General features: G+C 52.1%; 1 protein-coding gene and 1 non-coding gene across 3 annotated transcripts; one reads left to right on the forward strand and one right to left on the reverse strand.

Moving 5' to 3' along the window:
- Positions 1-8,302: 8,302 nt before the first annotated feature.
- Positions 8,303-8,416, reverse strand: LOC121825238 (small nucleolar RNA SNORA31). Its single transcript, XR_006067364.1, has one exon. It is a non-coding gene; the product is annotated as a small nucleolar RNA SNORA31 (small nucleolar RNA).
- A 7,625-nt stretch (positions 8,417-16,041) lies between these two features.
- On the forward strand, positions 16,042-18,540 carry Tnfsf9 (TNF superfamily member 9). 2 transcript variants are annotated; one of them, XM_076558750.1, is made up of 4 exons: positions 16,042-16,274; positions 16,365-16,633; positions 16,991-17,027; positions 17,775-18,540. In XM_076558750.1, the coding sequence occupies exons 1-4, from the start codon at positions 16,220-16,222 to the stop codon at positions 18,251-18,253; spliced, it is 840 nt and encodes a 279-aa protein (XP_076414865.1). In that variant the 5' UTR covers positions 16,042-16,219; the 3' UTR covers positions 18,254-18,540. The 2 variants fall into 2 exon arrangements, with proteins under 2 accessions (XP_076414865.1, XP_006982376.1); XM_006982314.4 differs by having other exon boundaries at positions 16,042-16,633.
- The last annotated feature ends 5,074 nt before the right edge of the window (positions 18,541-23,614 follow it).

Here is a 23,614-nt window from a genome sequence, read left to right on the forward strand (position 1 = left end):
TAGCTCTCTTCCTTGACTGTTTACCCCCCACCCCACCCGCTCTTTTCTCCCTTCCACTCCTGTCAACACCTGCCCCTCCTTTCTACATTTCCCTGTCCAACATTTGTCTTGCCACCCCCTGAGATTCACCCAGTTGTGTGTGTGTGGCCTTCGGATTTAGCCGTTGGATCCTGGTGTGCATCCACGGGTAGACACCGGAGACAATGATCCCCTCTCCTCCAGAAGCCATCAGAAGCCCATGGTTCAGCAGCTTTGAGCACCCCGTTAGCTGCTTTCACCACTTTCCCCGCAGAGAGGAGCTTCTCTGGTCCAGGCTGGGGGTAGCGTCTGTCTGTGGGTATAAACACAAACTTTTAGAAGTCAGTCAACTTAGGAAAACAACAGCAATAGGCCCCCCCTCCCCCGCCCCTCTCCGGCTCCCAGCTCCCTATGAGCTCCCCAGCTGTGAGATTTTAACCAGTTCGGGATTAAAATTCGGAAATATAAAGCAGTAAAACTGCCTAGAACCCTTGATGAGGGGCCAGGCTCATGTCAGGGTGGAGCCCTGCCTAGACTCCCCCAGTGAGGTATGGCTCATGGGTAGAACCCTGCTTGGAACGTGCATGGCCCTCAGTTCCATCTCCAGTACTGCATAAAAAGACAAGACGTGAGCCAGGTGTGGGGTGCACACCTGTAGCTCAGCACTTGGAGGCAGAGGCACGTGGATTTCTGAGTTCATGGCCAGCCTGGTCTACAGAGAGAGTTCCAGGAAAGCCAGGGCTACACAGAAAAACCCGTCTCAAAAACAAAACAAAAAAACCCCACAACAATAACAACAGCAAACAAACAAAAGTTAGGAGCTATTTACACTAAATTCAACAGCCACATCCTTTTCTAGGTGCATTATGGGTATCTGTTTAGGTTTTAATGCAGTGACTGGAGATGCCAGCACATGCCATTTTTGGAGACAAGAAACAGAGGCTCAGGAGGGTGGAGCAGCTTGCTACAGTGTGGTGACATTGTTGGTGCTGGGAAAAGGCCATGAACCGGAACATCCCAAGCCCAGGCTCTTATCACTGTGCGACTCCAGCTACTTTGTTGCTTGGTATTAGACAAAACAAAACAAGCTGGTGGCCACCTGCCTTGTCTCTCAAGAATACAATGTTGCTGGGGTCCAACACCATCGCATAACCTGCAGCAGGGCCTCTGCCCGTGCCTGTCACATGTCTGCCCCGCCCCCCCGCCCCCCCCCCAGCTGGGTACGCACTGTTGACTCAGCCCTGGATCTGTGCTGTCTTTGTAAGGGGTGGGGATCTGACTCTAAGGGGTGACTGCAGCAATGCTCTGCCCCCCACATCCCACTCATGGCCTCTCCCCGGAGCATCCTGCCAGTTCCTCACCCCGATCCTAGGCTACAACATAGCTTCTCTGTGTTTCTCTGTGTCCTGGTGGTACTCAGTCCAGTGTGTGGCCCTGGCTTGGCTCTAGTCCTCTGCAGCTGTGAGCCCGGAGATGCAGGGTTCTGGAGATGATTGTGGTGTGGGGTGTGGGGCAGGGATACTAAGTCCAGCCCAAGCCATGCCCGGCACTGCAGAGTGTGTGTATGCACATGGGGGTGTACAGGGGAGGTGTTAGGGCCACACTGGAGTGTGTGTGTGTGTGTGTGTAAAGGGGAAGGTGTTAGGCAGGGCCACACTGTGGTGTGTGTGTGTGTGTGTGTGTGTGTGTGTGTGTGTGTGTGTGTGTAAAAAGGGGAAGGTGTTAGCAGGGCCACACTGTGGAGTGTGTGTGTGTGTGTGTGTGTGTGTGTGTGTGTGTAAAGGGGAAGGTGTTAGGCAGGGCCACACTGTGGAGTGTGTGTGTGTGTGTGTGTGTGTGTGTGTGTGTGTGTAAAGGGGAAGGTGTTAGGCAGGACCACACCGTGGAGTGTGTGTGTGTGTGTGTGTGTGTGTGTGTGTGTGTAAAGGGGAAGGTGTTAGGCAGGGCCATTGCTAAGCTGGGACATTCCCTTGACATAGTAATTTGGTTTTGCAGCTCCAGCGACTTGTTTTAGATTCCTGCCCTTTTCACCCTCATCCGATTTAGACATCCAGAGGGCCAGCTCCAGCACGTACCATGGGCTCTTCCTCAGTCCTGTGACTTAGAACCTCCCCCTCCAGCTTCTAAGGGGAGCCTGACTGTGCTACGTGTCCCTGGTCTCCTCAGAGCCTCACTGTTTTGTTGTCTGTCTGTAGAATTAATAACTCTTAATGACTCTCACACAGGAAGAACAACCCACCCCCAAACGCTGTCCTGGTTTTATGTCTGCTCCTGAAAGAAAACACCCTGGCAAACAACAGCTTACAGGAGAGAGGTGTTAGCATTTAGGGATCTGTACTGGCTGCCCTCAGGGTCCTGACAGGACCTGTCCTCAGCTGCAGCCACTAAGAGCACCCGTGCATGGTCACTATGTTTCCTTATAAAAGGCGGGCCTTGCCCACCTCCTGTCTCTTTCTCTTCCTTCGCTCTCATCCCCAGGGACCAGTCCCTGCCCCTTCTCTCCCCTCCCCTCAATAAACCTCCCACGTGGGCCCTGTTGTATGGAGTGACTCCTTTCAACAGTTTTTAAAAATACAACAAAAGGGACTTATTTTGGCTTAGAATTTCAGGTTATAGTTCAACCGTTGTGGAGAAATCAAGACAGGAGCTGGTCATGTGACACCCACAGTCACCAGCAGAGAAACGAGTGCCTGCTTGCTGGTTCTCTGCTCCACTTCTTTACTCTGACACCGGTCAGGACCCCTGCCTAGGGAGTGGTGCTGCCCACCATGGGCGGGGTCTTCCCACATCTGTTCATGCAGTTGAGACAATCTCTCACTGAGACTCTCTTCCCAGGTGATTTTACCTTGTGTTGTCGAATTGAAAATGAGTGCTAATCGCCACAGACTGGAAGGAGACGATGTATTGCCTGGCTTGGCCAGGGCTGTTTGGAGTCGAAGGATTCTCAGCGATGAGGAGGGAGGCAGTGCTGAGCTGTGTCTGCCTCTTCAGTCGCTCCCCGCAACACCAGCAGGCTGCATGTAAAGCCGGTGCTTCCACTGTTCTGGCCACGGAGGAGGTGGCTTTAGTGGGTGCTCACCCAAATGGTGGCATTGCCAGTGTGGCCAAGGAGGGGCTGGCCATGCCACTAAAGATGCCGGTGCTGCTTATCACAGGCTAGGACAGACCAGGGCTTACTTCACAGACCTTTATGAGGGCCAACCAATAGCTGCAGGCATGGGAGGTGGGTCAAATCTCCAGCTTGCTCCTCCCTTCATACGGAAAAGGAGGAGCCCTGGCTCCACCCCCAACATTGCAGAAACTGAGCTGGTGACTCATACCTGTCACCTCAGCACTCTAAGGTGGAGGCAGGAGGATCAGGAGTTCAAGGTCCTCCTCAGCTACATGGTGAGTTTGAGGCCAGCCTGGGCTACAGACTCAGTCCTTGAAAAAAAAAAAAAGCTTGCCAGGTATGGTGGCGCACACCTTTAAACCCAGAATTTGAGAGGCAGAGGCAGGCAGATCTCTGAGTTCAAGGCCAGCCTGGTCTACTTAGAGGTTTCCAGGCTAGCCCAGGCTGCATAGTGAGACCCTATCTCATAGCCTCTAAAAATTTATGCATGTATGTTTCTGGATTGTTCCGGTACATGCTTGGGGTCATATATGGGATCAGTGCATGTGTCTGAGCCTTGATCTGTGTCCAACAGTTTGATATTATTGTGAAAGTTGTATGTGAGTGGGGGATGGGGTCTGTCACCTCCTGACATCACCAAACAAGTCAGGCAGGGAAGGGGTTGTCAAATTGGTGCCAGTTCTCTGTTAGGGTGGCCCATACCAAAGGCCTCCCTAGGTCTCCCCTTCCTCTCTTGAGCCAACTTGCCTGCTTCCTCCCTCCCTCCCTCCTCTCCTCCTCCCCTCCTCTCCCTCCTCTCCCTCCTCTCCCTCCTCCTCCCCTCCTCTCCCTCCTCCTCCCCTCCTCTCCCTTCCTCTCCCCTCCATTTCCTTTCCCACCCCTTCCTTTCATATAGCCCATGCTAGCCTTGAACTCCTGATCTGTGTTCTGGGATGACAGAGGGGCGGCACACAGTTTGTGCCGTGCCGGGAATGGAACTTTGGGCTTCATACAAGCTAGGCAAGCCCTCTGCCAGCCAAGCTGTGTCTCCAGCCCCTTGAGTCTCCTCAGTGTGCCACTCACTGAAGTCTGGTAGAGCCAGGCAGCTGGACGCAGCATCCACAGCCCCTGACGCCCTTCCTGGCCTTGGGGATAAGGGGACAGATAACGCTACTTTCCCAAGAAGGGTGCTTTGGTCACCACCAGTGTCCCCTGTCTGTATGTGTGGAGGGGGTGGTGGCTTGTGGCCGCTGTGTTAGGCACTGGTCTAGTCACTGGGACAGAGCACCGGACAGAAGCAGTTCAAGGAGGGAAGCTTTGCTTTGGCTCACAGTCGAGTGCATCATGGTTTTCTTCTTCTTTTGGCTGTTTTGAGACAGGGTTTCTCTGTGTAGACTTAGCTGTCCGGGAACTCACCCTGTAGACCAGGCTGGCCTCCATCCCACAGAGATCTGCCTGCCTCTGTGTCCTAATCAAAGGCATGTGCCACTACCACCTGGGTATGATCTTATTCAGTCCTGGACCACACAAGCTTGGGTGAACTTTTCAGTAATATAACCAGGTAGAGGGGACATCAATGTGCAAAACAAAAACAAACAAAACAAACAAACAAAATTATCCCAGCCAGGTGTGGTGGCACACACCTTTAATCTTAGCTTTTGGGAAGCAGAGGCAGGTGAATCCTTGTGAGTTTGAGGCTAACCTGATCTACAAAGTGAGTTCCAGGACAGCCAGGGCTATATAGTGAGATCCTGCCTCAAAACAATCAATGGGTCTGGAGAGACAGCTCAGCAGTTAAGAGCATGTATTCTTTCTTTTTTTTTTTTGGTTTTTTGAGACAGGGTTTCTCTGTGTAGCTTTGTGCCTTTCCTGGAGCTCACTTGGTAGCCCAGGCTGGCCTCGAACTCACAGAGATCCGCCTGGCTCTGCCTTCCGAGTGCTGGGATTAAAGGCGTGCGCTGCCGCCGCCGCCGCCGCCGCCGCCGTCGCCGCCGCCGCCGCCACCACCACCACCGCCTGGCCAAGAGCATGTATTCTTACAGAGGACCAGGGGTCAGTTTACAGAGTCCACATGTGGCTCACAGCTGTGTGTAACTCCAGTTCTCCAGGATCTGCTGCCCTCTTCTGGCCTCCATGGGCACTGCACACAAGTCATGCACAGACATACATGCAGGCAAAACACAAATACATAAGTAGTTAAAAATGATAACTCAGAAAAGAAAGAGAAACAGAAACAATTAAACCCAGGCTTAGTTTGGTGAACCAATGAGTTTATTAGGGTTTCTCGGTGTCCTACTTAGGGTTTCTATTGCTGGGATGAGACACCATGATCAAAGCAAGTTAGAGAGGAAAGAGTTTCTTTGGTTTACACTTCCAGATCACAGTCCATCCTTGAAGGAAGTCAGAACAGGGACTAAAGCAGGGTAGGAACCAGAGGCAGGAGCTGAGGCAGAGGCCATGAAGGGTGCTGCTTACTGGCTTGCTCCCCATGGCTTGCTCAGCCTGCTTTCTTATAGAACCCAGGACCAGCAGCCCAGGGATGGCACCACCCACAGTGGGCTGGGTCCTCCCCATCAATCACTAATTAAGAAAATGTCCTAAAGGCTTGCTTGCTGCTAGATCTTACGGAGGCATTTCCTCAGCTGAGGCTGCCTCCTCTCAGATGACTCTAGCTTGTGTCAGGTTGACTTACTTGGGAAAGGGGTTACTTAAGGCAGTGTGGGTGACTCAGACAGAATTAATGCCTCCATCAGACTGGCCTGTGGGCAGTTTCTTGATTGCTGATGGATGTGGGAGGGTCCAGCCCACTGTGGGTGGTGCCATCCCTGGGCAGGAGGTCCTGGGCTTCAGAAAGGCAGGCTGAGCCCTCAGGGGAAGTGAGTGTTTTCGTTTACTCTGTGGTCTTTGCTTCAGCTTCTGCTTCCAGGTTCCTCCCAGTTCGTCCCTGAATGGTGGACCATGAGCTCTAAGATGAAAAACTGCTTTCCTCCCTAAGCTGCCATTGGTCAAACAGGCTAGATCCGACATGCAATACAGTCTGGGAGACAGACACACACCCATGCATGCCAGCACGGTGGGCTGGGAGCAACACCTGTGCGGAGACCCTTTCTCCCACAGGGATGGACAGGCACACAGTCCAAGTGCACACTCGGGGAGGGGGGCAGGGAGCCTCCTCCTCTCCATCACCACTTTAGATTTGGGGATCAGGAAGTGGAGCTCAAGGCTGGGCCATGTCCAGATGTGGCGATCTTCTGAGCTGGTGGTTAAAGAAATGCCTCAGTGGCTGAGAGCTTGCTGCTCTTGCAGGGGACCAGAGTTCAGTCCCCAGGGCTCAACCCCAGCTCACAGTCACCATTAGCTCCAGGTGATCTGACCCCCTCTTCTGGCATCTCCGAACCCTCACAGCATCCACTCACAGACAACACGTACACACATATAAAAACAAACTAAATCTTACAGCGAATAAGATGGGGCGGGTGTGTCCAGCAGCTGGAAGGAGAGCTTGTAAGGCACAGGAGGAGGAGGAGGGACGGAAGACTGCCCTGTGGTTAGCCGGTTCCAGGTGGATTTAGGAGTGAGACTTCTCTGAGGAAAGGCGGGCGGGGAAACAGACCTTTCTCATCTAGGTGGTTAGAGTTGGGCGTTACCACACAACCCCACCAGATGGCTGTGGATGGACCTAGAAGAAAGGCAGGTGGAGGGGTTGGGGATTTAGCTCAGTGGTAGAGCGCTTGCCTAGCAAGCGCAAGGCCTTGGCTTCGATCCTCAGCTCCAAAAAGAAAAAAAAAAAAAAAGGCAGGTGGACTAGGGAGAATGATGTGAATGTGGGAAGGACGAGGGCGGGGGCTGGCATGATGGTAGAGAAGTCGGTGAAGCCTCAAGCCTTGGGGTAATGACCCGAAGAAACCTGCCTTTGGAGATTGGCAGGGAAGTGGGCGGGACGGGGGAGCTGAACAGGGTCTGCTTGGGAAGCTAACGGGGGGGGGGGGGGGAGGAGGAGTAGGCGGGGCTAGGAGGGTGAACGACGTGGGAATCCAGAACTCCGAGCAAGTGGATGACTGGAGAAGTGGGCGGGGCGTAGAGAGAATGACAGGGCCGCTGGGAGGGACTGAGAAAGCAGGCAGGCAAGGCCAGAGAGGAGAATGAAGGTCCAGAGAAAATGACATTTGGGAAGTTGACATTTGGGAAGTGGGCGGGCTTAGGGAGAACGACAGAGAAGGTAGGAGGAACTAACTGACGTAGCCTGGGAAAAGGTAGCGGGAGGGACCTTAGGGAGAATGGTAGGGAAGTGAAAGGGGCCAAGAGAATGGGCAGGGACCCGGAGTTGAACATCTGGGAAGTGGGCGGGGCCTAGGGAGAATGCCGGCAATTGTCCGGACTTGGAAACCAGAGTCCACTCTAAAGTGGCACCCATGGGCTCTGGCCACTTTTGTGCTGCGAAGCTGGCCCTGTTGGAGCGACAGGGACCCGCCTCTCCTCCTACAACACCCTCATTGACAGCATCCTAGGGTCATCCATGCGTCTCCGGGGTCCGGTGCTCGGGCGGGGGTCCTCTTGACTTACAGGTTCTGGTGTCACATCCTTCCAAGGACCCCCAGTAAGGATACTGAACGGACCATGAGCAACCTGTGCAACCCGTGAGGCTGCCGTCCACCAGGGGGCGCGCGTGTCCCGCTCTGGGAGCCGAGGCTGAACAAGGAGGGGGTTCTGGTCTTCAGACGAGGGGCCTGGATGCTTTACTGGAATACTGGTTTTGTTTGTTTGCTTGCTTGTTTTTAATTTTCTTAAAAGATAGGATGTCTCACTGGTCTGGGGCCTCAGCTTTTGTCTAGAGTGGCTTGCCAGTGCGTTTCAGGAATCCTCCAGTGTCCACCTTCGCAGAGCTGAGATTACAAGCATTTGCCTTTAAAAAGCAAAACAAAAACAAAAACGGGGTGGGGCGGGACTTGGGATCAAACTCAGGCCCTCACGCTTATGTGACTGAGCTATGTCCCCAGCGCTTGAAACGTTTTAAAATTTATTTGTATTCATGTGTGTGTGTGTGTGTGTGTGTGTGTCTGAGGGTGAGTGCAGTGCCTACGGAGGTCAGAACAGTGTGTCAGATCCAAGCGGGTGGTGGGGACTTAACCCCTGTCCTCTGAGAGAGCAGGAGTCGGTGTGCTCTTTTTATTTTAATTTATTTTATATCTTCACACATGCACTCCCCAGTTCAATCTGGACTGCCACAAAGACAGGCAGGAAGCGCAGGGAGCATTTTCTTTTGCATCCTAGTGTGGGTGTGCTCTTAACCGCTGAGCCATCAATCAAGACCTCTTTTCTTTCATGTCTGTCTGTCTCTCTCCTTCTCTCTTTCTTTGTGAGACAGAGTCTGTCTCTGAAGCCTATACTAGCCTGAAACCATGTAGCTTAGGCTAGCCTCAAACTTGGGACAAGTCTTTCCATAGGTTCCCAAACGTTCAGATGACAGGTAGGAGCCACACCCCTCACCTGTCCTAACCTCAGTGTGTTTGATAATACTCTTTGTGTGTGTGTGTGTGTGTGTGTGTGTGACACTGTGGGGTATTTGTGGTTGATGTGAGTGTCTGTTCTATATCCTGGCCGTGGGTGTCATTTGTGTCCCTGTGTCTAACTGTGGCTGTCCAATGGCTGTTTCCCCTGGCAGTGCTGGAGAGTCCCTTCCAGGTGGTGGCCAGGCTGGGATTCCCTTCCTACCCAGCTTAGCTGATTTCCCATCACTGAGCTAGCTCTCGCCTCTCTGAGGGGTCCCCAGCCTGCCCAGCACCCACCCCCATCTTTCTCAGGGAAACACCTATTGCTGACGCCGAATTTTCCCTTCTTCCAGACAGCTGTGGCCGCTTTTTCTTTCTTAGCGGGTGCCTAGTTGACCACAGGTTGTTGACGGTTAAAAGGAAGAAGGAGGAGGAGGGGTGGAGGGAGGGAGGAGGGGAAGAGGAGAAGGAGGAACCCAAACAAAACTCTGTACATATGGAAATGCGAGCTGGGGCCACACCATGGTCTCCAGTGTCTGCAGACCTCAGGGTGTGCACAGTGGCATTGCAGATGCCTCTCCACACCGTGCAAGCAGCGTCCTGAGAAGCCTTTTGTTTGCTCAGCCCCAGAGAGCCTTGTCACAGTGGTCCAAAGACATGAGCTGTTTCTGCTGCCGCGCGTGACTGCCGAACTCATCTCACCAACACTGATTTGACCAATTCCCTTCTGAAGACTGGAGAGATCATTTCCGTTCTATGCACTTTTTGCTGCTTCTGAGATTTTTCCCCCCATTGGTTGGTTGAAGGTCTCCTGTAGCCCAGGCTGGCCTCCGACTGGACTTGTCACCAAGGATGATCTCGAACTCCTGATCCTTCTGCCTCCGCCTCCAGAGGGCTGGCTCTGTGTAGTTCACTCCAAACAGGCCTTCAGGGGCTGTGTATTGGATTTCCATGGTTCACATTCCACATGTAGTCACAGACACGCTAGGCTGTCGGTGGCAAGGTCGGCTGTACGTTCTGAGTGCCTGCTGTATATTTGGCAACGTTCAAGCTCCTTCACTGTGGCCATCTTGCTTTTTGAGATAGTCAATGGGTGTTAATTTCATTTCACAGGTGGGGAAACTGAGGCACCAAGAGCTGAAGGAATTTGCTAAGGAGGTGGGGTTGGAATTTGAATCTACTCTATGTGGCTTACATGTGTGTGGGGTCCTGCCCCACCTGGAACTTAGCCCCCCTCCCCCCCAGAAGGGAGACCTAGAACCGAGGAAAGGTAAGTGCTCTGCTCTGCTGGCCTGTTCCCCAGCCTCCCTTTTTTCCCCCAGGGAGACAATCAGATGCAGGAGGGAGCCAAGTCAGGCAAGAACTCATTTATTTACAAACAACAAGCTCCTTTTAAAGCATAAAGAAAACAAGAGGGGGGGGGCGGCAAATACCCCATTGGGCATCAGCTTAAAGGCTACCCAATCACACGCCTAGTCTACAGAACTTACAGTGTTGTCTATGAGAGAATCATGTACTGACATCATCTTTCTTGACCTGAAGCTCCAACCATATTTTTTTTTTGTAAACAACTTGGGCTAACTTCCTTCGGCACCATTTGTATCTAATATCTGCATAAACAGCTTGAGCTAACTTCCTTTTGGAATCATCTTTGTAGCTCATGTGTGCCCCACACATGTGCCCACCACTGGAAGCCTGGCTGGTGGAGTGTGCTGTAAGTTCAGCGCCAGCGCACAGGAGGTTGAGGAAGCAGAATGGGGTGTCTGAGGCTGCCCTGGGCTGGCAGTAATTCCTTGACTCAACCAGGTAAAACACAACAGTTGACTCTCACTGAGCATGGTGGCAGCTGGTACCTGTTATCCTAGCCATTTGGGACACTGAGGCAGAGGGATAGCATACACCTAGGACTTGGAAGCCAGCCTGAGCCATTTAGGGAGACCCTGTGTCAAAAACCAAAGCAGAATGAATAAAAAGTTGACACTAAGTTGCGTATGGTAGTGCGCACTTGCCCCAGGTTCTTAGGGGCTGAGACATGAAGATTGCAGTTGGCAGAGATATGTCTAGAATCCGTCTAGAATCCCCAGTGAGGGGCTGTGGGCGTGGTCGGGGTGGAGCTTTTGACTCTGGGTGACAGTGGGAGAAATGGGATTCTGCATTAAAAACCTTCCGACAGGAAACCTTTGTTTTTCTTCTCATATCCTGGGGGACTAGTCTTTTCAGCGGACCTCAGAGGTGGAAGAAGGACCTCTAGGCCGACACTATAGTGCGGGGCCATCTAGCTGCTTTTTTCCTTTGAGCTCTCCCAGGATGTGCGGGGTGGGGGTGGGGTTGGGGGTGTGGTGGTGTGGCGGTGGGCGGGGTGTGGTGTGGTGGTGGGGAGGGTCTGCCCTCCCCCACAGGTGAGCACAGCAGAGGTGTGACTACACCACAGAGGGCCGCGGCAGGAAGGTAAAACTCAGATTGGCACGATGGGCGGAGCTTCCTGCCTCAGAGTGACACAGCGCTTCAGGATCGCCCCCTGGGCTGCAGGTCCGACTCCCCCCTAGGCTAGCCACATGGTCTGCTTTCCCGGGAGCGGAGGTCCAGAGCTCTGTGAAGGCACACAGCTCAAAGCAGTCTCTGGGTCTGGTGGCCAACTTGCTTCATATTTTAGAGTGGATCTCTGGACCTGCATGGTGTGTGGGTTGACACCCTCTTAGGCGGGGAATCTTTTTCATTTAAGTTGATGGTGACCCCAGCCTGTCATTCCAACACTTGGGAGGAACAGCAAGGAGTTCAAGGTTATCCTTGGTTTGGAGGTGAGTTGGCCAGCCTGGGCTACATGAAACCCTGTCTCAAAAAACATCTGGGAAGAGGAAGGGGGTCAGTGAGAGTGAGAGGGAGATAAGAGGAGATCAGAGGGGGTGGGTGGAGGGATGGCTCCATGGTTGACAGTGCTTACTGCTTTTTAGAAGACCTGGGTCCTGTTCCTTGAACCCATATGGTGGCTCACAACCATCCTTAACTACAGTTCCAGGGGATGTGACCCCATATTTCCATGGGCACCAGGCCGGCACGTTGGTGCATGTGCATGTGTGCAGGCAAAACGCTCATATATTTAAAATAAAATACATAAATATAAAAGCACTGAAACAGAAGCCATCAAATTAAAAATATGAGGGTAATGGGTGAATATGAAATCAAAGTAAATTATATACAGGAATGAAAATGTCTGGATGGGACATTTAGCTTGTTACATATAGCTAATATATATTCATAAAATAATGAAAAACTGACAACTCTCCTTTGCTAAGAATGCATTCTGTGCTCAGCACCACACACAGCAATTTCCTCAGCATCCTGAGAGATTTCCCATTGTCTACCACCTTCTTGTGCTGCTGGGATTGAATCCACATGAATGCTTGCTGGATTCTCAGGCCCTGCAATTTCATGTAGTACCTGAGTGTGATGTGTTTAAGCTGACAGGAACCACAGTGCATCTAGCATTGCAAGGCTCATGCTATTTGCTGCAGCAGACTCTGGAGCTGCACCTGCTTCAATCACAGTCTTGCAGAATCAGCACCAGGCCTCCTCCATACACCTCCTTCTTTCCCTTTTATCCACCCACACAGCCACCCACACATCTATCCATCCATCCATCCATCCATCCATCCATCCATCCATCCATCCCTCTATCAGTCCATCCACTCACATATCCATCAATCCATCTACTCATCTATCCACCCACCCTCCCACCCACCCGTCCACCCATCCATCAACCCAACCATCCATCAATCCATCCACCCACATATCCATCCAACCATCCATCCATTCATCCATCCATCATTCATTCACTCACATTTCCATCAATGCACCTACTCATCCATCCATCCATCCATGCATGCATCCATGCATGCATGCATCCATCCACCCAACTATCCATCCATCCATCCATCCATCCATCCATCCATCCACCCACCCACCCACATTCACTCACCCATCCCTGTTACTTCCTTTCCTGTTTCCTATCCTTCTTTCATTTCTTCCTCCCATAAATATCATGGAGAGCCTTCTTGCTCCATATGCTGTGTGTACCTGGGAATACAGTAGATTGAGATGCTGCTGAGGATGCCACACATCAGCAGGGGTAGGAGGCAGTGATAAGTAAAGAAATTAATTAATAAACAGAGGCAGTCATGGTGGATGGGAGAGATGGCAATCATAAAGTTCCCATGGAGCTGGGAGTGATAACACACACTTGTCACCTGGCACACACTCTTAGGAGGCTAAAGAAGGATGGTCAGGGCAACAGGGTAAACACATGTTAAAACAAAATGAAGAGCTCATTGGGGTGGTGTAACAAAGGCCTTTGAGGGTGGGGTTCTGTCATGTGCATTACTGGAGCTCCAGATGCTTCCCTCACAACTGGATGACAGCTTAGGCAATGCTTGGCTGTGGGCTGTGGTTTTAATTGTGAACAGATTGGCCCAGGGCCTGGGAGCTTGGCCGATGCTGTTCAGGAGTTGTTGAGATGTTAAGTTTTCCTTCTTTGAAGTCAGTTCTCTGGAGCAGTCTTTTGGTTTTTGGATCCTAGTGGGGTAGGGGAAGGGGCTGGACAGCAGGGTGTGTGTGTGTGAGTGTGTGTGTGTGTGTGTGCGTGTGTGTGTGTAGTTCAATATTCAGGTTTAACTCATTTTGGTACTTGCCATTCATGAAGCTCTGGGTTCCATCCCCAGCACCTCACACACCAGGCATGGTGGCACAGACCCGTCTGTCACTAGCACTCTGGAGGTGGAGGCAGGAGAATCAGAAGTTTATCCCTGAATTCATAGGGAGTTTCAGGGTAGCCTCGGTTACATGAAATCCCGTGTCAAAAACAAGCAATTTCAATATTGAAATTTTCTTTCCTTTTTTTTTTGGTGGCTGGGGGTGGTGGGACTGCTTTTCATTATATAACCCTGGCTGGTCCTCCCTCATTATATAGTCCAGGCTTGCCTGGAACTCACAGAAATCTATCTGCCTTTACCTCCTAAGTGCCATGCATCCTCCATTTTGTTTTGTTTTTGAGATAATATCTTTCCAGGTAGGGCAGGCTGGTTTTGAACCTCCAACCTTCCAGCCTTGGCTTCCTGAAGGCTGGGCTCAGAGGTGCACACCACTAAGCACATCTTGTTCTAAAGTGTATGAACTTTCTTCTCTCTCTCTCTCTCTCTCTCTCTCTCTCTCTCTCTCTCTCTCTCTCTCTGTTTTCTGTCTGGAAACTCCACCAAATTTCCAATCTCCCTGGGAGAATAAAGGCCCTTTTGGCTCTGCAGGAGAGAAAGGTGAGTGGAGTTAGTTTTAGCTGAGTCAGGATGGTGATTCCAGTTCCTTGGTGACGGATCTGTGGTGTGGAAGCCTTCACACAGTGGTTTGGAAGACGTTATGGTCAGAGATAGTGAAGGTCTCTATCCGTCATTTTTACTCACTGTGATGACAAAATATAAATGAGGGTGAGACGATATCCTCACTTCGCGGCAGAGGCGGAAAGGGGGGGTATTCCAGGCAGAGAGGGGTCCCTATGTGCACGAGTCACGTAGGTGTGGCCTGGTTCTGAGCAGGGTGGGTATCCAGCAGACTGAGGTGGTAAGGTGATTGTGTGTATGAGGGCCAAAGCTTTCACAGCTGAATCACTTCGGGTGCCCGGCAGCCACGGTCCACTGGCCAGCGGGGTGGAGCCTCCAATTTCCCCAAGGTCCACATGTTTTGCGTCTTGTTAACATACTCCTTTCCCCTCAGCTGAGTTTCTCCGTAATTCCCCGGGGAAGCTGACGCAGGATCAAATGGAAGGAAGGAGTGGATGGTGTTCCCAGGGAGGGCCCAGTGGACCTTCAACTTCTCCCACGGTGGGATAAGAAGCTCAGTGGGGTCTCTCCCCAGTATGAAGTGCTCTGGGTTCCTTCCCAAACACCGAAGAAACAGGGTGCGGGGTGCGAGGGTGCGAGGGTGCGAGGGTGCATGCCTGTGCCGGCATCCCGCCGCTCCATCATCCTAGACTGCCTGGTGCGTTTGAGGATGGCCGGAGCTGCACCCCGTGCCAAACAAAAACTTTCCTGCAGGTGGGGGCTGAGGTCAACAGTCTGGTTCCTGTTGGTTTGGGCACATTAGGGCTTCACATTTTTACAATTACCTTTTTTTTCTGTTCTTTCTTTTTTTGTGTGTTTGCTCTTTTTTTAATTTTTTTTTTTTCCTGAGGCAGGGTTTCTCTGTGTAGCCCAGGCTGTCCTGGCACTTAACTCTAGCCCAGGTTGGACTCAAACTCAAGAGATCCATCTGCCTCTGCCTCCCAAATGCCGGGATTAGAGGCGTGCGCCACCACTGGTCCGGCAAAATTACATGTTCTTATCATGTGCATGCAGTGGTCACAGGACATCTGCAGGACAGTCCTGTACGGGTCAGTTCTCTCGCCCCACCAAGTGGGTCCTGGGGAAGGAACTCAGGTCACCAGGCTAGGTGACCTGAGTTCCCTCCCCGCTTGTCTTCTCACCAGATAAGACATTGAGGAGTCTGTCCCCAGGGTTTGCCCAGCACTAATCACCTCTCATTTCCTCTTTTGGGGGGCCTTTCTGATGTTCCTGTCTCCCCTCCGCCTCCACCTCAGGAAAGAGCACCGAAAGAACGGGAAATTGAAATTGTGTCCGTGGCCTGGGGGGATTTCTCTATCCGGACTCTCCAGCCTTCTGCTTCTGGGGTCCTAAGAGGCTCCTGACAGGAAGCCCCAAGAAGGTGGGTGGGGACAGGCCAGGAAAGGCCTGGGGGTCCCGGGGAAGAAGAGGCTGGGTGGGGTTGCTCAGCAGGGCTCTTTGGTTCTTCTGCGGGGTGGGAAGACCATGAGTCTTGGATGTCCCCAGAGTCCTCTGAAAGAGCCCTGAATTTAGGGGAACCCTGGGGGCATCCCAAGGATGGGGAGCTGGAGGCTAGAAGAAAGGGGGCAAGAGAGACAGGAGGAGAGACAGAGATTTGAGAGTAAGAGACAGAAAGACGGAACTAAAGGGCCAGAGGCTGAGAGAATCAGGGATCTTCAGGCAGGGCAGTCCTCTTCTGAGCAATCCCCGTTTGCGTGCCTCCCGAACCCAAACCTCAGGACAGGGAAAAGGAGGGAGACAGACTGTGGATCCAGGAGAGGCCAGGGAGGGAGTGGACCCCGACATCACATGGTCCCCATCATATAAACAACTGTTTAATGTGTCAGTTTTAAACACACACACACACACACACACACACACACACACACACACACACCCCAAGGAGGAGGAAGAGGAGAAGGAGAATGAAAGGAGAAGAAGAAGAAGAAGAAGAAGAAGAAGAAGAAGAAGAAGAAGAAGAAGAAGAAGAAGAAGAAGAAGAAGAAGAAGAAGAAAAGGGAGAAGGCGAAGGCGGGGGCACAGTGCCTGGACACCGGGGAGAGACTAGAGAGGAGGAGGGGAGAAAGTTAGTTCCCGGAGTCACGGGGCGGAGCGAGGAGCCCGGGAACCCCGCGCGCGCGTGCGTGTTCCACATCCTCTCCGGCAAAGCGATCACTAGCCAGCCTATAAAGTGCGATCACTAGCCAGCCTATAAAGTGCGGGTGCAGGCGGGAGACAAGAACTGCCCGACAGTGGCTATGGACCAGAGCACACTGGATGCGGAGGACTCGGTGGAGGCCAGGCATCCCTCAGGTACTATGCGCCCCATGAATGCCACGCTCCACGCAGTTGCTGCGCGTCCCGCGGTTGCAGAGCTCCCCTCGGATGCTGCGTTCCTTGCAGACACCATGCGCCCAGCGGATGGTGAACACCCTGAGGATGCTGCGGGCCCCACGGTTAATGTTCAGGACCCCGAGGCACGTGCGTGGCCGCCCGCCCCGCACTCGCACTCCCGCTGCCAGCTGCTCTACAGGCTAGGCGCCTTGGTGGTGGTGCTGCTGGTCAGTGGCCTGATCGCTTTCTTCACCCTCGTCTTGATCACCCAAGAGAAGACTCCAAACCCGACAGGCACCCATGTTCACCAAACTGGCTGTCCCAACACTACAGGGCAGGTGAGGCACGTCCTTTCCCTGGGGGACCCTTTCTTCTAAAAGCATCCCTCTGCACCGATCTGGGGAAAACACCCCACCTCCGCGCCCAGCGCTGCCACGCTTGCAGCGCCCCTGCTCCATCTCGCACTCAGAGGAGACTCCTTTGCGTCTTTAACCCCCTGGACGTCCTATGTAGATATCGGACCCGAGGGAGCACTGCTGAGGGAGCAGGACATTTCCCTACTGTCCCTCTAGGTCCCTGAGGCTTTCCTCCATCCAAAGTTGAAGCGCACCCCAATGTGCACTGGGCCCTATGAATTCCCACCTTCCCCTTTAGGGTGTAGGGGAGCCTTTAGTTTTATTCTTTTTTCTTCCCAGGGGTCTCCGGTGTTCGCCAAGCTACAGGCTAAAAACCGTGAGTGCGCCTGACGTATTCCCAGCGGGTCCTGCATCTGCTCTGTTCCTGTCCCTCACCTCTTCAGTCTCTCCCACTGTCGTCAGCCTTGTGACCTCATCTGGGTCCTCTGAGAATTGGTACTTCTCACCCCCAGCCTGGCTCTAGGAGATTTCCCTCCCTCCCTTTCTTCCGGGTAGCCCAGGCTTCCCTCAAATCCATCTTGTAGCTGAGGCTGGCCATCCTCCTAGCCGGATGAACCCAGGGCTTCAGGGGAGCACTCTGTCTGCTGAGCCCCAGCCCCAGCCCCTCCCTGCTCGGCTAAGCTCTAGCCGGTCTGGTCTTCCCCCTCTGTTGGCCCTCCTGGATTCTTCCCTTCCTCTCCCCGTTTTGCTCATCCCTCTTCCTCTCCCCTGATCTCTCCCCCTTTCTCCTTTCCCCTCCTCCACTCTCTCCCAACACTCCCCCTAGCAGTAATCTCCCTCGCCTTCCCACCCCTGCAGCTCTCCTTACTCACCTCCTCCCTGGAGCTCACCTTATCTCTACCTCCCTTCCCCATCACCTCTTCCTTATTTCACACCCACTTTCTTGGACTGTGTCCATTCTAGGTGGCCTCCTTCCCTCCCTCCCTCCCTCCCTCCCTCCCTCCCTCCCTCCCTCCCTCCCTCCCTCTCCTCCTGTCTGTCTCCTCCTCCCACCCACCCCCACCCCCATGGTAGCACCTCTCCACACCCCACTACCCTCTCAGCAACTCTGTTCTTTTTCTAGAAGCATTGCTGGACAATGTGACCCTGAGTTGGCACTTCCAAAATGGAGCCGGGAGCTCGTACCTGTCCCAGGGTCTGAGTTACGACAAGGAGCAACACGAGCTGGTGGTGGACAAAGCTGGGCTCTACTTTGTGGTCTTGCAACTGAAGCTCAGCCCAGTGTCCAAAAACATGGAGCACCAGGTGCGGGGCCAGGTCTCTCTTGTTCTGCAGCTGGACCCCCAGGTAGATGACCTTGACAGCTCGGCCCTGACTGTGGACCTGTTCCCTTGCTCCATGGAGGCCAGCTTAGTGGAGGGTTCCTGGAGTGGCCTGATACCCCTGAAGGCTGGCCACCGCCTCAGTGTGAATCTGAGGGCCTATCTACACGGAGCCCGGGAGGCATACAATGATTGGCAGCTCTCTCAGACTAACTTCACCAGCTTCGTCCTCTTCCTCGTGGGACCCGACACCCCACGGGAATTGCCAGCCACACAATAGCGGCCCATGGGTGCTGCCGGCCATCCTTCTTGTGACCCTTGGTTGCTGAGACCCCACGCTGCTATATCTCATGGGGCTTGAGCAGGGGTCCCCTCTTCCAGGACTCTCCCCATTCCCTGTCCTTGACTGGACTCCGTATTTATTGTGAGCATAGCTCAGACAACACTTTATTTAATTCACCGGACAGCATTAGAAACATGCTGGTGCTATCAAGAAGCCAGTCATTGAAAACCCCAAAGGAACTCCTTATTTATATTAATTAATATGTGAGAAATAAATATATTTGTAAATAAGTCTTTATTTTTTCTTATTTTCGATGTTTAATTTTAAGTTTTCATGTTTATAGACAGGCTGCTCATTCACGAATATGTCTGTGTATGTGCGATACACATGGTATGCATGTGTAGGGAGAAGAAAGGTTGACACAAAGCGTCTTCTACATCTTCTACACTCACTCTCCACCTTGGTGTTTTTTTTTTTTTTTTTTTTTGGTTTTATGAGACAGGGTTTCTCTGTATCATTTTGGTGCCTGTCCTGGATCTCACTCTGTGAACCAGGCTGGCCTTGAACTCACAGAGATCCGCCTGCCTCTGCCTCCCAAGTGCTGGGATTAAAGGCTGCCGCCACCGCCGCCACCACCACCACCGGCTCCACCTTGGTTTTTGAGGCAGGGTCTCTCACTGAACCTGGAACTCATTGTTTCTGCAAGGCAGTCTGGCAATCAAACCCTAGGAATCCTGTCTCCATCCCTGGGCATCGCCCCCAACGCCCTTGGGATTAAGGGCACTACTATTCCTGTGGCTTTTATGTGTGTGCTAAGCATCCAAATTCAGGTCCTTAAAATAATTGGTTGAACTGGCTCTGTACAACTCTCCCTTTTTTGAGACAAGAGTCTTGTGTAGCCCAGGCTGGCCTGAAGGTCCGTATACAGCCTAGGCTGGCCTCAAACTCAGGCCGGCATTCTGACCCCTTCTAAGTGCTGAGATTACAGGGTGGCAGATGTGGTGCTGGAGATGGAACCAGAGTCCCATGCTCGTGAGACCTGTGCTCTACTTCAGAGCAGTCTATTTCTGGGAGTCCAGCTGTGAACAAGCAAAAAACAAGAACAAAGCAAAAATCCCCCAACTATCCAGGTTTGGCAAAGCCAAAGGCATGTACTCTCTCTGGTGTGAAAGTCTGTGATTTATAGTGTGATGGCATTGGACTCTGTGTACTAGTCCAACACGTCATAGAGACAGAACCTGTTGGAGCAATATAGTTACAAATCTGGATGGATGAAGGAGAATTTGTTAAGGAAGTCACTCCACTCCCACGGGTGTGCAGACTGACAGGTCCCTCTCAGCTGTAGCTTTTATCCAGACTCCAGGTAAAGGCAAGGATGGGAACTCTGTGTGTGTCTGTAAACCGGGGACCTGGGGATGTGGAGCGTGGGTCCAACTGACAGCCACACTGAAGGCCTCCCAGCGGAAGCCGGGGGTGATGTAATTTGGGCTGGCGGTGGCGGTGTATTTGTAAACTCGACTGATATGGTAAGCATTTCCTCACTCCGTGTGAGTCATCCAAACTTGAAACCCACAGCCACTCTGTGTCTCAACAGATTTTTAAAAAATTTCCATTTCAGTGTTTCCTAGCTGTGACTTCAGGTGACTTACATTGCCTATGGGAGGGTAGTGGAAATCCCTTTGTCACCCCCACCCAACCTAGATTCTGTGCTTAGCGACATCATAGCTGGACCTGGGGCTATATACTGGGTGTACCTCGTTGCTTGTTGGGATTTAGCCCAGAGGAAACAGTAGTGCTGAAGTTGGGTTTTGATCTGTTCTTCCAGGGTGATGGAACACCCTGGGAAAGCCACATTCAGAAAAGCAGCTGCTCGCTGACGGGTAGCACGTGGGCCCCTCCTTGTTACACTCGGAGAGAGAGGCTGGGGCCCGAGCACCCAGGAGACCCCGGCTTCCATCACATGACTGCATACATTTGCATAATACTGCAAAAATTAACATACACATATACATGTATATATATATGTCTAGTTTTTCGAAAGACAGGAAACAAGAAAGCATACAGGGTTTTGTCCCTGCCGCATCTTCTTGACGTGTGTGGATCAGAGGTCCCTGTCAAGTGTCTTCCTTAGCCCCCTCCATTTTATTGTTTGAGGCAGGGTTTCTCTTCTTTCCTCTTATTGAACATAGATTCTTTTCTCCTGATTACTTTCACCTCCCTCTCTTCCTCCTAGTTCCTCCCCTTCTCCCCTCCCCTCCCGATCCACTCCTTTTCTGTCTTTCAGAAACAAACAGGCTTCGCCTACACAGAGGACCTGGTGCAGATCTGTGTAGACCCTGTGCTTGCTGCTTCAGGCTCTGTGAGCTCGTATGCGCCTGCTTAGTTCTCCTGGTGTCCTCCATCCCTTCTGTGTGTCTGTCTCTTTCTCTCTCTTTTGGTTTTCCGAGACAGGGTTTCCCTGTGTAACTCTGGCTGTCCTGGAACTCACTCTGTAGACCAGGCTGGCCCCTGACTCACAGAGATGCACCTGCCTCTGCCTCCTGAGTGCTGGGAAGTGTGGTTCTCTCTCTCTCTCTCTCTCTCTCTCTCTCTCTCTCTCTCTCTCTCTCTCTCTCTCTCTCTCTCTCTCTCTCAGAGTCTCTTAGACTCTTTTCTGCCTCCTCTTTCCTAGCTCTGAGCTCTGAAGGGAGGGATTTGATGGAGATATCCCTTTTGGACTCTTTCTCTGCATAATGTCAGGCTGTGGGTCTCTGAGGCAGGGTTTCTCGTTGAACCTGGAGCTGACTCCTGCCTCTAGCTCCACATTAGTGCCTCTGGCTGTTTCCATGGTGCAGAAGATTTGAACTCAGGCCCTTGGGCTTGTGGGATAAGAACTTTCCCTGCTGAACCATCTCCCTCAGCACGGTGGCTGCTGCTGCTGCTGCTGCTCCTGTCTGGGGGTTTCATCTGCTCTGAACACTCCAGGAACTTATAATGAAGACTCAGGTGGTACAAGGTCTGCAGCTCTGCCCTGGACTGCATTTCTGTGGGTCACACCTTTCAAAGATGGAGGCAGAGAGGGAAAGCGGACAGCTTCCCATCGTCCCTTGGGAGTGTGTCCATGCTGCGATGTGCAGTGTTGTAGGAGTCGAGATGAAGCTTTCCTTCTGTAGAGCACGGTAGAGCTGGACAGAGCTGAGTTCACTCTACTTCAGCTAGTGCCAGCTAAGCTGTGCATGCTTGGGCAAATGCCTTGACTTCTCTGGGCCTATTGTTTACAATAATGAACATGGAAGCTGTGTTTATCTCAAGGGCTCTTGGGGATATTAAATGAGATAATGGGCTTTCCTGACGTGGCGTCTGACACTGAATGAAAACTTGGAGGTTGTTATTGTGCCAATAAGATCAGAGAGATGGTTTCAGAGGCTCTACAGCCATGCGCCAAAGTCCAGAGGCGGAGGGGGATGGGCAGAAAGAGCAGGTAGCAATCAAGGGGAGAGTGGGTCAGATCATGCCGGTTTGTGGATGTTGGCCCCAAACCTTTTCATAAAAGCAATAGAGGACCTGGGGAGATAGGCGGGTCAGTTGGTAAAGCGTTTCTTGAAAACACGAGGACCTAAGTTCGAATCCCCAGAACCCATTTAAAAATGCTGAGTATAGAGCTCCAGAAGCTGGTTTGTGGTGGTGGTGGTGGTGGTGGCGGAGGCAGCGGCGGCGGAGGCGGCGCACGCCTTTAATCCCAGCACTCAGGAAGCAGAGGCAGGTGGATCTCTGTGAGTTCAAGGCCAGCCTGGTCTACAGAGTAAGATCCAGGACAGGCACCAAAACTACACAGAGAAACCCTATCTCAAAATTAAAAAAAAAAAAAAAAAAGAACTGCAGAAAAAATAGTCAGTGGCTCTGAATGCCTTCTGCTGTTCAGAGGATCCCAGTTCGGTCCCAGCACCCAGTCCAGGTGGCTCACAAACGTGTAACTCCAATTCCAGGGGATCGGACACGCTTTCTGGCCTCTGCTGGCACTGCATGGGAATGTACATACTCCCCACTTCCCATACACATAATTAAAATATCTCTTAAAGAATGTTGGGCGTGGGGCTGGAGAGAAAGCTCAGCCGTTAAAGGCTTGGCTCACAACCAAAATTACAAGAGTTTGGCTCCCAGCACCCACGGCTGTCTCTCCAGCCAAAAAAACCAATGTTGGGCGTGGAGGTAACTGGCCTGTCTGAATGGGTAATTCTAAAGACACATGGACACTCTCTGCTGTACTCAGGAAAGTTAAAACCTCCCCAGGAACCCCCAGGGGCAGAGCTTGCCTCCTGGAGAAGGACTGGCACTTTGTTGGACTGCCTTGCCTGAGAGACTTGGAGCTGAGACAAGGATGACGGGGCCCCATGGTGGCCAACGACTTCCTCAGCGTTTCTCACTCTTTCAAAGACTTATTTTATTTTATGTGGGTGAGTGTGGTCTGTGTGTATCTGTGTAGACTGTTTGTGCCTGGTGCCCACAGAGGCCGGAAGAGGATGCCAAGTTCTCCAGAACTGGAGTTTTTGGTGGCTGTGAGCCGCTGTGTGGGTGCTGGGGACCGAACCCCAGTCCTCTGCAAGAGCAGCCGGGTGCTCTAACAGCTGAGCTGCGTCCCCAGCGCTCCTCATGTGGGTCTCCTTCCTTCTGTTGAAACCTTGCTGCCGTATTAGGCCCACCCAGGATGAGCTTGGTGGGGATGGGGTCATGGGTGTCTGTAGCGAGTCTTTCTCTGTCCAGCCAGCTCCCAAATAACCACACAGAGACTTATTATTAATTATGAAAGCTTGGCTGGTAGCTTAGGCTTGTTTCTAACTGGCTCTTATAACTTAACCATTTCTACATTTACATGCTGCCATGTGGCTCATGGCTTGTTATGTCCTCTCCTACATCTCATGCTTCCTCTGTATCTCCTTGCAACTCTGCCCTTCTTCTTCCCAGCATTCTCTGTGCCTGGAAATCCTGACTAGCAGATCACATGGCAGGTGGAACCTCTGTGTGTTCAAGGACACAGCCAAGTGTGGTGACACACGCCTTTAATCCCAGTACCAACCATAGAGACCTGGAGGTCTGTACAGATAGGCAGTGACAAGACAGTGAGGTAGCTGGGCTAAGAGCCAATGAGAAGGCAGAACAGAAAGGTAATAAAGGCCCAGGTTAGACAGGAAGAGGCTGGTTCTCTTGGGAAGTGATGGTGGTGAGATAAGCTAAGGTTAGCTGGTGGTTCTCACTCTGATCTCTTCGGCTTTCACCCCTGTATTTAGCTCTGTGTTTCTTATTTAGTAAGACTGTTTAGAAATTTGTCCACAACATAGAACTCTTTTTTTTCACTATTAATTTGTCTATTTATTTATTTGA

This window comes from Peromyscus maniculatus, chromosome 22, assembly GCF_049852395.1.
Source record: "Peromyscus maniculatus bairdii isolate BWxNUB_F1_BW_parent chromosome 22, HU_Pman_BW_mat_3.1, whole genome shotgun sequence".
Classification (NCBI taxonomy): Eukaryota; Metazoa; Chordata; class Mammalia; order Rodentia; family Cricetidae; genus Peromyscus; species Peromyscus maniculatus.

Bases quoted from the DNA above. Each gene is read 5' to 3' on its own strand.
- Tnfsf9 (XM_006982314.4), top strand. From the start codon at position 16,220: ATGGACCAGAGCACACTGGATGCGGAGGACTCGGTGGAGGCCAGGCAT. The intron at 16,634-16,990 runs GTGAGGCACGTC...TTTTCTTCCCAG, and splicing joins GTCCCAACACTACAGGGCAG to GGGTCTCCGGTGTTCGCCAA. The intron at 17,028-17,774 runs GTGAGTGCGCCT...TTCTTTTTCTAG, and splicing joins CAAGCTACAGGCTAAAAACC to AAGCATTGCTGGACAATGTG.